The sequence below is a fragment of the Tursiops truncatus genome, chromosome 11 (assembly GCF_011762595.2).
Source record: "Tursiops truncatus isolate mTurTru1 chromosome 11, mTurTru1.mat.Y, whole genome shotgun sequence".
Classification (NCBI taxonomy): domain Eukaryota; kingdom Metazoa; phylum Chordata; class Mammalia; order Artiodactyla; family Delphinidae; genus Tursiops; species Tursiops truncatus.
The window spans coordinates 57,004,557-57,017,657 of NC_047044.1; the positions used below are offsets into that span (position 1 = coordinate 57,004,557).

General features: G+C 42.2%; 1 protein-coding gene across 11 annotated transcripts in view; it reads right to left on the bottom strand.

Annotated features, from left to right (window-relative positions):
- The window catches only part of ATP23 (ATP23 metallopeptidase and ATP synthase assembly factor homolog), a 94,551-nt gene that overhangs the window by 4,358 nt on the left and 77,092 nt on the right, over window positions 1-13,101 (bottom strand). For 5 of the 11 annotated variants that reach the window (XM_073788448.1, XM_019918329.3, XM_019918331.3 and 2 more), the window contains 3 exons: window positions 4,581-4,626; window positions 3,794-3,875; window positions 42-179 (listed from right to left, as the gene is read on the bottom strand). In XM_073788448.1, the coding sequence (XP_073644549.1) occupies window positions 42-179; window positions 3,794-3,875; window positions 4,581-4,626 (266 nt within the window). The other 6 variants (XM_073788449.1, XM_073788444.1, XM_073788445.1 and 3 more) reach the window with 4 other exon arrangements.

Consider the following 13,101-nt stretch of genomic DNA (forward strand, 5'->3'; position numbering starts at 1 on the left):
AGTGTCCTTGGGGAAGAAGTACCTTCTACGATAAAACTTACCTCAGAGCAAGCCAAGTGCCTGACGTTGGTGAACCAGTCGACATGAGCTCGACAATGATCGAATGCGTGAATGAGCTCATGGGTGACCACTCTGTTCATATGCGCCTGATTACAGATATTATTCTGGCACAAAACAATCTAAGAAGTACCAAAATGAGGAGAGTTCGGTCATTTCTAAGATCTACTCTCACTTCGTAGATTCCATCTTCTCTCTCACCTGAGTGGGCTCAACTGCCTGGAAAGCCTCACCCACTCTATCCACCCAACACCCACCCCTCCATCAAGGCTCGGTCTTCATACATTCTCCATGAAGCCTTCCCAATGGCTAACTTCTCCCTTCTCCTCTCTCTGGACTACATAGCACTTAGTTTAAGGACATTTATTCACACACCACCCTCACTGGGTTGACTGCACCAGCCATCTTAGACTCCACAGTCTTGTATTAAGAGTGGACTCTGGAATGAAGCAGGGAGATTCAAATTCCAGCCCCACTCCTTACTAAGTCAGTGACCTTGGGCAAGTTTCTTAAGCTTTCTGTGCCGCAGTTTCCTCAACTATAAAAAAGGAGATGACTTAGCGTACCTACCTCTTAGAATCGTGAGAATTAAATGAGAATATGTGTAAAATGTTTCTTATCAAGTTTCTCAATAAGCAATGAATCAACAATGAATGACCACACTGTCCCATCCTACTAGAATTGCCAGGAAAAGTCCTCAGAAAGAGCTTCAGAAAGAAGTGCAAAAAGCCAGCAGCACACTGAGCAGGACCCTATAAGAATAATAAAGACGTGAGGGGTCCTAATAATAATAGTCCCCACTTACTGTGTACTTACTGTGTGCCAGACACTGGGACATGTCCCAGGTGTTTTATATACATTCATTCAACATTCATTTATTCAACTAATATTTATCAAGACCTACTAGAGATTTATAATCTACTAATGGAGATAGAAATTAATCAAGTATTTACCAAAATGTTTAAACACATGCAGTGACAGTTGTCATGAAGAAAAACCCAGGTTGTCACGAGTACATACAATGAGAGTGCCTGACCTGGTCTGCAGGGTTGGGAAAGGCTTTTCTGCAGAAGGAATGTTTAAACTGGGATCTAATGGATGAACAGGAGTTAAATTCGAGGAGAGGGGAAGGGAGCATTCCAGACAGAGAACAACATAGGCAAAGGGTAGGGGGAGGGTTGAAGGAAAAGAATGTTGGAGAAGCTGACGGCAGAAGGCCTGTAGTACCAAGCACAGAGTTGGAGGTGGCAGGCATGAGATAGGGCTGGTGAGGTCGGCAGGGGCCAAATCACTCTTTATCCTGACAACAGTGGGAAGTCACTGAAAGGGAGTAGTGAAACGGGGGGTGTTTTATTTTGTTTTTATCCTTTTGACCACAGTTGGAAAAATAAACAAAAGATGATCAAAACTGGATACACAGAGACTAGTTGAAGGCAAATGAAGTATTCTAGGCAAGAGATAATAGTTCCAGAGCTAGGATGGTGGGGGCCTAAAAAGGTATTTAGGAGGGAGACTGGACAAAATTTGGTGTCGGACAGAATATGGGAAGGGAATCAGAGGTATCAAGGATGATCCCTAAATTTCTGGCATGGGTAATAGGACGGATGGTGGTACCGTTCACCGAGATATGCAAAACTAAAAGACCAGGATGGGTGGGGATGGAGGATCGTAAAAATCAATTTGAACTTGGACATGTCACGTCTGAGGTGCCTTTAGGACACCCAAGTGTAGGTGTTCAGTGAACACTTGGCGATATGGATGTGGAGTTCAAGAGAAAGCTCTGACCCAGCAAAGTAAATGAGAGCCCCTCGGTAGAATGCAGAGTAGAAAAGAAGGGGCTCTAACACCAAGGATTAAGGGACTTCATTTAAGGGCTGGTAGAGGAAGCTAAGTTAGCAAAGGAGCAACCACAAGAGTGTGGCAGACTGGAAACCATGGCAAGAAAGTGGCATTAGCTGTTAACGTCAAGTGTGTGCATGTGATAGGACCTCCACTCTAGCCAGATACCTTGGAATAACTCTTGCCCACGAGCACTGGGAGAGAAGGTGAAGAACATTCACAGCAGCATTGTTTATAATAATAATAAAGTGGGAAACAATCGATACTCGATAGGGTGAACGCTAGTACAGACATATAATGGAATAATATACAACACAAACTAAATTAACCAGAGGTGCATACAACAACACAGAAGAATCTCACGATGTTGAACGAAAGAATTAAGTTACAAAGACTGTATGATTTCATAAAATGACAAAGTATTACACATGACCCCAAGTATAAAGCTTAAAAGGAGGAAACTAAACACATTGTTGGACTGTACACATAGATGGCAAAACCATTCAGACAAGCAGGGAATGGTTATCACGGAAGTCAGAATAAGGAAGGGAGGGGGTTGTAACCCAAGAGGGGCACACAGGCTTCTGAAGTCCTGGCAGTGTTTTATTTCTCAAATCTGGGTGGTAGTTATATAGATGTTCATTTTACTATTATGACTGAAAGTGTACATACAGGTATTTTACTCTTCTATATGAATGAGATACTTCACAACAAAAATTTTAATTAAAAAAAAAAAAAAGAGTGCCCAACTGTGTATAACACTGCTGAGAAATAAGATGAAGATTCAAAACGTGCACTCTAACCCCCAAAGAGGATGAACTTACCAAGACCCATCTTGGGAGCTACAGGTGTTGGCGATTATCAATTTACAAATGAGGAAACTGAGAATAAAACGAATAACTTGCCCAAGCCCCACAGCTAATAAGCAGGGGAACTAGGATTTGAACTCAAAGTCTATGTGACTCCAAAACTCAGACACCTCACCCCTCTGCTATGTTGCTCTTTCCCATGATTACCATGAAACAGCTATAAATAACTCAAATACATATAAAATTCCCTAGCAGGAAACAATTAAATGTACTTCAATGTGTCATATATTCATGATGGAAACAGTGACTTACAACACTTTTATCTACCCTCATATCACATGACACATCCATCTACCACCTCAAGACTGTCAAAACCCCCCATTGACTTAAAACTTGTAACATTTATTGACTTAAGTGCTCTGCTTACTATGATAAGTAGTTTACAAGAGAAATCGCATTTAATTCTCATAACCATTCTATAAGATAAATACAATCATTACCCATATTTTACAGGTGAGAAAACTCACTCTCCTCATCAAAAATTCTCAAAGATCTATCACTTCTCACCGTGTAAAGGTGAAACTCTATCTTGGCATTCAAAGCCTCCCACCATATAGCCTATCTTTCTTTCCAATCCTATTTCTCCTCATTCCCCATGCATTCCTGCCCTCCAGCTGAACTAGACAACATGCCATTCCCCAAATACACCTTGTGCTTTCTCAACACGTCACCTTTGCTCATGCTCCCCCTGCTTTTGGCAACAGTCTTTGTCTTCTTTGCCCCTGAAGAGCCTTTACATCCTCTAGCTGACTCTGCTGGCATCTTTCAGTCAATCACATCACTGTCCCATTGTGGTAACCACACCCACCTCAAAGAGTTTAACCCGCCTCAAATTTTATCATTGTCTCTGCGTTCCTGTCTTGTCTCCCCTGTGAGAAGTAAGGACCTTAAGAGTAAGGACCACAGTTAACTCATTTTTTGAATTCTACACAAAGTCTACCAAATGGAATGCCCAGCACATAGAAGGCAATCAGCAAACATCAGGAGAGAGAACTGGAGGAAAGAGGACAGCTTGGTAGACTGCCTACCTGAGACACTGAAGCATCAAAACCTCCACTGACATTTCCATTACAATCTTCACAAGAAAAGTGTCTTTCTCTGTTAACAGCGCTGGAAGGTAAGAATGGATTAAAAAGACAACGTCCAGAAGTAGTGTGCGTGGGGCACAGGGGAAACAGCCCTGGGCCAGGAGACCCAGATGACACATCTCTCCATCACTATCACACAGGACACCTTGGGAAAGCAACTCAACACCAGGACTCAGTTCTCTCATCTATAAATAAGGAAACTGTCTCTGCAAAATCTATCCCAGTTCAAATTCTATGCTATGATTCCATAAAGAATTTGATCAACTCATTAAGACCATATTGGAAATATGCTGGAGTTTCTGCCCTTGGGCCAGAATGTTAAGAAGTGGACCTCAGAAATCACTTCTTCCGATCTCCTCAAAGTTTAACAACACCTGGAAGGCTTCTACGTGCATAACAAGCTGAGATTTCTTCTCCGTTAAGGAGAATGCTGGGACTGGCATAGTGGAAAAACCAGGTTTGGTGATTACTTACAAGTAAGATTTTAAGTATCGTCTTTACTAAATACCTGAGGTGAACAGTAGAGCCAGAGATGTGGAGTTAGGGCTGAAGAGGTCCAGAGAGAACACGGCCTGCCTGGGGAGAGTGCAGCCAACCACCACCACCCACCATATGGAAAGGGCTTTGTGGCCTGAAGTGAAATATCTGAAGTACTTCCAGTTTGGGTGGGGATTTTTTGTTTTCAGCAGCCAGAATACAGAGCAGCACTTCAAAAAGATTCACTTACCAACCCGAATGCTTCATGGCATCAAGCAGCAGTTTAACATATGGATCTAGAAAGATATTGATTCAGTTACATATGGTAATTGGAAAAAAAGAGCACCAATTAAATGATCCAAATAGCATTGTAAGATATTATCAAACAAAACCTCACAAATCTTAGCAAAGTAATACCATCTTAAAAATGATAAAAAATGAATATAAAAAGATAAGCTTAAATTAACATAAAAGCAAGTCTTTAATGAAATGAAACACTGATAGAAATACCAAAATGGGTAGTACCAAACATCTTAGATAACATCAAATATGCTTTTCAGTTAAATGATCGAACACAATGTATTAAAATATATACCAAGGGGCTTCCCTGGTGGCGCAGTGGTTGAGAATCCACCTGCCAATGCAGGGGACACGGGTTCGAGCCCTGGTCCGGGAAGATCCCACATGACGCGGAGCATCTAAGCCTGTGCGCCACAACTACTGAGCCTGTGCTCTAGAGCCCGAGAGACACAACTACTGAGCCGCATGCCACAACTACTGAAGCCCGCACGCCTAGAGCCCGTGCTCTGCGATGAGAAGTCACCGCAATGAGAAGCCCACGCACCGGAACGAAGAGTAGCCCCTGCTTACTGCAACTAGAGAAAGCCTGCATGCAGCAACGAAGACCCAACATAGCCAAAGATAAATAAATAAAATAAATAAATTTATTTTTAAAATAAATTAATTAAAAAATATATATATATACACACACACACCCCCCAAAAGACTGAGAAAATTTGGGACCAATATCCATAGAAACAAATAGCAGCATAGTATCCAGGTTAGAGGAAGGCAGTAGGTAGCCCCACTATTGTCTGTCCTGGTCTGTGAATAGTGTCCCATTCTGAGTACCATACTCTAAACAGGACCTGCCAACCGAAGCTGTTCCATGGGAGAAAGTGACTAGAACAGTGCAGGACTACTTTCCACAGGAAGCAAGAAAGGGATCTGTAGATTTGGAAAAGAGAAAAAAGGCTTAACTAGGGCCACAGTAGCTTCAAGTACCTGAAGGGGTGCCGTGTGGGAATAAATTCAGCCAACATTTCTTCAGAGGGCAGCACAAGGACCAAAGGGCAGAAGTTACAAAGGGCACATTTCAACTCAGTATGAGAAAGGATTTTTCCAACAATCAAAGCTGTCGATACAAGAGCCCAATAGCCTCAAAGGGCCTCAAAGATAATCTGTTCCAGCAGAGGTCTATAAACACTCTGGTCAACTGATGGCACAGAGGTTTCCGGTCAGTGATGGGGGTTGGAAAGGCCTAGATGACTCCTGAGGCCCCCCCACTTCTAAGAATCTATGAGGGACTTCCCTGGTGGCACAGTGGTTGAGAATCCGCCTACCAATGCAGGGGACACGGGTTCGATCCCTGGTCCGGGAAGATACCACATGCCGCAGAGCAACTAAGCACGTGCACCAAAACTACTGAGCTCTGTGCTGCAACTACTGAAGCCTGCGTGCCTAGAACCCATGCTCTGCAACAAGAGAAGCCACCACAATGAGCTCAAGCACTGCAACAAAGAGAAGCCCCTGCTTGCCACAACTAGGGAATGCCTGCACAAAGCAACGAAGACCCAATGCAGCCAAAAATAAATAAAATTAAAAAAAAAAAACTTTATAAAAAAAAGTGGGGGGCGGAGTCAAGACAGCATACTAGGAGGATGCAGAATGCGCGTCTCCTCACAATTAGGGCACCTACCAGGCACCAGTGGGGGACCACAGACACCTAAGGGGATGGGAGGAACCCCCAGCAACTGGGTAGGCCGTGGGGCATTGGGGGAGCGAAGGGGGAGGAGAAGCGGAGGGCGGACAAGACTGGCGCCCCTGAGGGGTGGCTGGGGGAGGGCAAGGGATTCCCACGGCCGAAGGGGGAAATTGGGGAACCACTGGGAGGGCAGAGTATCAAAAGGGGGAGTTGCCATGCTTCCCCTGACTACTTGGGCCCCCAGGAACCTGCTGAGATCCCAGGCCTGATCCTCTGCCCACCTAGGCCCCCTCCAGCCACACGGGTCCTGAGGGAGTGGGAGGGAGGGAAGGGGGAGCAAAAGTAAAGGCTGGACCTCCGGGACCAGCACCCCAGAGGGGTGGCTGGGGGAGGGGAGGAGTTCCTACACCCAGCGGGACCCCCCCCCCCAGTTAGGTGTCTAGTGGCGATGGGGGAGACCCTGCGGGAGACAGTGGGGGAGGGGCACGAAGGAATGGAGCCAGTGCCTTCCCTGTCCACTTAGGCACCGGGAGGCCTAATCCTCTGCCATTGGAGCCTCCCTTGTGCCCCACAGAGCCCAAGGCCCACCCCTCTAACCACACCCAGGGCCCCACCTCTACACTCGGAGACACCCTCTGAGACCCCCTCCAACGCAATGGACCTAAACCCCACCCACACACCCTCACTCAGCGCCCTACCTCCAAACTCCGGAACTCCACACTCCAGAGGCCATCCTTTTGACGTGCTGCCTCTCCCCTTCCGTGGGCAGGTCCTAAGCAGAGGCCCCACACCATGCTCAAACATCACCCCCAACCTGCCTAGGTTCTGCCCCACCCTAAACCCCACCCCTGCCTGAGTTCCACCCCTGTCTAAGTTTCACCCCCATAGCCAAGGCCTTTTTTTTTTTTTTCCATTTTTACATTAGGGTTCTGTGTTACCTTGTTGATTCATTGTTGTTCATTCTTTTATATTTTTATTTTTTTTACTCTTTTATTTTTCTAATTTTATTTTATTCTTTATACTTTGTTATTGTTCTCTCCTTTTGGCTTGTTCACCACCCCCCTTTTTTTTTCTTTTTTCTCTTGTGGTTTTATTTTACCCTGCTGCAGTTGTTTCAATTATAGTTTTATTTTTCCTAATATATTTTTTTATCTTTCTAATTTTATTTTGTTTTTTATTCTTTGATATTGTACTGTTCCTTTTTTCTTTCTTTCTTCCTTTTTTTTTTCTTTTCTTAATGCACCACAAAGCTTGTGGGGTCTTGGATCCCAGGCGGGAGATCGGGCCAAGCTCCTGTGGTGGGAGCACTGAGTCCAAACCGCTGGACTAACAGAGAACCTCAGACCCCAGGGAATATCAACCAGAGTGAGGCCTCCTGGAGGTCCTCATCTCAGCACCAAGACCCAGCTCTATCCAACTGCCTGCAAACTCCAGTGCTGGAGGCCTGAGGCCAAACAACCAGTAAGACAAGAAGACGGCACCACCCATTAAAAAAAAAAAAAAAAAATGCAACGACAAAAAAATGTTACAGAGGAAGGAGCAAGATAAAAAACCTACAAGACCAAATAAAGGAAGATGAAATAGACAAACTACCTGAAAAAGAATTCAGAGTAATGAGAGTAACGATGATCCAAAATCTCAGAAACAGAATGGAGAAAACACAAGTAACATTTAACAAGGATCTAGAAGAACTAAAGAGCAAACAAACAGTGATGAGCAACACAATTACTGAAATTAAAAATACTCTGGAAGGAATCAATAACAGAATAACTGAGGCAGAAGAACAGATAAGTGAGCTGGAAGATACAATGGTGGAAATAATTGCCAGGGAGCAGAATAAAGAAAAAAGAATGAAAAGAATTGAGGACAGTCTCAGAGAGCTCTGGGACAACACTAAACACACCAACATTCGAATTATAGGGCTCCCAGAAGAAGAAGAGAACAAGAAAGGGTCTGAGAAAATATTTGAAGAGATTATAGTTGAAAACTTCCCTAACATAGGAAACGTAATAGTCAGTCAAGTCCAGGAAGTGCAGAGAGTACCATACAGGATCAACCCAAAGAGAAACACACTGAGACACATATTAATCAAACTATCAAAAATTAAATACAAAGAAAAAATATTAAAAGCAGCAAGGGAAAAGCAACAAATAACATACAAGGGAATCCCCATAAGGTTAACAGCTGATTTTTCAGCAGAAACTCTGCAAGCCACAAGGGAGTGGCAGGACATATTTAAAGTGCTGAAAGGGAAAAACCTACAACCGAGATTACTCTACCCAACAAGCAACTCATTCAGATTCAATGGAGAAATTAAAACCTTTACAGATAAGCAAAAGTTAAGAGAATTCAGCACCACCAAACCAGCTAAAAATGCTAAAGGAACTTCTCTAGGCAGGAAACACAAGAGAAGGAAAAGACCTACAAAAACAAACCCAAAACAATTAAGAAAATGTTAATAGGAACATACATATCGATAATTACATTAAATGTAAATGCTTAAATGCCCCAACCAAAAGACACAGACTGGCTGAATGGATACAAAAAAAGACCTGTACATATGCTGTCTACAAGAGACCCACTTCAGACCTAGGGACACATACAGACTGAAGGTGAGGGGATAGAAAAAGATATTCCATGCAAATGGAAATCAAAAGAAAGCTGGAGTAGCAATATTCATATGAGATAAAATAGCCTTTAAAATAAAGACTATTACAAGAGACAAGGAAGGACACTACATAATGATCAAAGGGATCAATCCAAGAAGATAAAAGAATTATAAATATATATGCACCCAACATAGGAGCACCTCAATACATAAGCCAACTGCTAACAGCTATAAAAGAGGAAATCGACAGTAATACAATAATAGTGGGGGACTTTAACACCTCACTTACACCAATGGACAGATCATCCAAACAGAATATTAATAAGGAAACACAAGCTTTAAATGACACAACAGACCAGATAGATTTAATTGATATTTATAGGACATTCCATCCAAAAAGAGCAGATTACACTTTCTTCTCAAGTGCACACAGAACATTCTCCAGGATAGATCACATCTTGGGTCACAAATCAAGCCTTGGTAAATTTAAGAAAACTGAAATCATATCAAGCATCTTTTCCGACCACGGTGCTATGAAATTAGAAATCAACAATTACAGGGAAAAAAACGTAAAAAACACAAACACATGGAGGTTAAACACTACGTTACTAAATAACCAAGAGATCACCGAAGAAATCAAAGAGGAAATCAAAAAATACCTAGAGACAAATTACAATGAAAACACGGTGATCCAAAACCTATGGAATGCAGCAAAAGCAGTTCTAAGAGGGAAGTTTATAGCAATACAAACCTACCTCAAGAAACAAGAAAAATCTCAAATAAACAATCTAAACTTACACCTAAAGCAATTAGAGAAAGAACAACAACCAAAAAAACACCAAAGTTAGCAGAAGGAAATAAATCATAAAGATCAGCTCAGAAATAAATGAAAAAGAAATGAAGGAAACAATAGCAAAGATCAATAAAACTAAAAGCTGGCTCTTTGAGAAGATAAACAAAATTGATAAACCATCAGCCAGACTCATCAAGAAAAAAAGGGAGAAGACTCAAATCAACAGAATTAGAAATGAAAAAGGAGAAGTAAAAACTGACACTGCAGAAATACAAAGGATCATTAGAGATTACTACAAGCAACTATATGCCAATAAAATGGACAACCTGGAAGAAATGGACAAATTCTTAGAAATGCACAATCTTCTGAGACTGAACCAGGAAGAAATAGAAAATATAAACAGACCAATCACAAGCACCGAAATTGAAACTGTGATTAAAAATCTTCCAACAAACAAAAGCCCAGGACCAGATGGCTTCACTGGCAAATTCTATCAAACATTTAGACAAGAGCTAGCACCTAATCCTTCTCAAACTCTTCCAAAATATAGCAGAGGGAGGAACACTCCCAAACTCATTCTACGAGGCCACCACCACCCTGATACCAAAACCAGACAAAGATGTCACAAAAAAGAAAACTACAGGCCAATATCTCTGAAGTACTTAGATGCAAAAGTCCTCAACAAAATACTAGCAAACAGAATCCAACAGCACATTAAAATGATCATACACCATGATCAAGTGGGGTTTATCCCAGGAATGCAAGGATTCTTCAATATATGCAAATCAATCAATGTGATACACCATACTAACAAACTGAAGGATAAAAACCATATGATAATCTCAATAGATGCAGAAAAAGCTTTCGACAAGATTGAACACCCATTTATGATAAAAACTCTCCAGAAAGTAGGCATAGCAGGAACCTATGTCAACATAATAAAGGCTATATGACAAACCCAGCCAACAACGTTCTCAATGGTGAAACACTGAAACCATTTCCTCTAAGATCAGGAACAAGACAAGGTTCCCCACTCTCACCACTATTATTCAACATAGTTTTAGAAGTTTTAGCCACAGCAGTCAGCAAAGAAAAAGAAATAAAACGAATCCAAATCAGAAAAGAAGTCATCTGTTTGCAGATGACATGATACTATACCTAGAGAATCCTAAAGATGCTACCAGAAAACTACTAGACCTAATCAACGAATCTGGTAAAGTAACGGTACAAAATTAATGGACAGAAATCTCTTGCATTCCTATACACTAATGATGAGAAATCTGAATAAGAAATTAAGGAAACACTCCCATTTACCACTGCAACAAAAAGAATAAAATACTTTGGAATAAACCTACCTAAGGAGACAAAAGACCTGTATGCAGAAAACGATAAGACACTGATGAAAGAAATTAAAGACGATACAAACAGATGGAAAGATATACTATGTTCTTGGATTGGAAGAATCAACATTGTGAAGATGACTATACTACCCAAAGCAATCTACAGATTCAATGCAATCCCTATCAAACTACCAATGGCATTTTTCACAGAACTAGAACGAAAAAAATACACAATTTGTATAGAAACACAAAAGACCCCGAATAGCCAAAGCAATCTTGAGAAAGAAAAACAGCTGGAGGAATCAGGCTCCCTGACTTCAGACTATATTACAAAGCTACATTAATCAAGACAGTATGGTACTGGCACAAAACCAGAAATATAGATCAAAGGAACAGGATAGAAAGCTCAGAGATAAACCCACACACATATGGTCACCTTATCTTTGATAAAGGAGGCAAGAATATACAATGGAGAAAAGACAGGCTCTTCAATAAGTGATGCTGGGAAAACTAGACAGCTACATGTAAAAGAATGATATTAGAACACTTCCTAACACCATACACAAAAATAAACTCAAAATGGATTAAAGACCTAAATGTAAGGCCAGACACTATCAAACTCTTAGAGAAAAACATAAGCAAACACTCCATGACATAAATCACATTAAGATCCTTTTTGACCCACCTCCTAGAGAAATGGAAATAAAAACAAAAATAGGGGCTTCCGGGGCTTCCCTGGTGGTGCAGTGGTTGAGAATCTGCCTGCCGATGCAGGGGACACGGGTTCGTGCCCCGGTCCAGTAAGATCCCACATGCCGCGGAGCGGCTGGGCCCGTGAGCCGTGGCCGCTGAGCCTGCGCGTCCGGAGCTTGTGCTCCGCAACGGGAGAGGCCACAACAGTGAGAGGCCCAAGTACAGCAAAAAAAAAAAAAAAAAAAAATATAGGGGCTTCCTTGGTGGCGCAGTGGTTGAGAATCTGCCTGCTAATGCAGGGGACAGGGGTTCGAGCCCTGGTCTGGGAGGATCCCACATGCCGTGGAACAGTTAGGCCCGCGAGACACAACTACTGAGCCTGCGCATCCGGAGCCTATGCCCCACAACAAGAGAGGCCGCGACAGTGAGAGGCCCGCGCACCGCGATGAAGAGTGGCCCCCGCTCGCCACAACCGGAGAAAGCCCTCGCACAGAAACGGAGACCCAACACAGCCAAAACTAAATAAATTAATAAACTCCTACCCCCAACATCTTCTTTAAAAAAATAATAATAAATAAATAAACAAATGGGACCTAATGAAACTTAAAAGCTTTTGCACAGCAAAGGAAACCATAAACAAGACGAAAAGACAACCCTCAGAATGGGAGAAAATATTTGCAAATGAAGAAATGGACAAAGGATTAATCTCCAAAATACACAAGCAGCTCATGCAGCTCAATATCAAAAAACAAACAACCCAACCCAAAAATGGGCAGAAGACCTAAATAGACATTTCTGCAAAGAAGATATACAGATTGCCAACAAACACTTGAAAGGACACTCAACATCACTAATCATTAGAGAAATGCAAATCAAAACTACAATGAGGTTATCACTTCACACTGGTCAGAATGGCATCATCAAAAAATCTACAAACAATAAATGGTGGAGGAGGTGTGGAGAAAAGGCAACCCTCTTGCACTGTTGGTGTGAATGTAAATTGATACAGCCACTATGGAGAACAGTATGGAGGTTCCTTAAAAAACTAAAAATAGAACTACCATATGACCCAGCAATCCCACTACTGGGCATATACCCTGAGAAAACCATAATTCAAAAAGAGTCATGTACCAAAATGTTCATTGCAGCACTATTTACAACAGCCAGGACATGGAACCAACGTAAGTGTCCATCGACAGATGAATGGATAAAGCAGATGTGGCACATATATACAATGGAATATTACTCTGCCATAAAAAGAAATGAGGGCTTCCCTGGTAGCGCAGTGGTTGACAGTCGGCCTGCTGATGCAGGGGACACGGGTTCGTGCCCCGGTCCGGGAAGATCCCACAT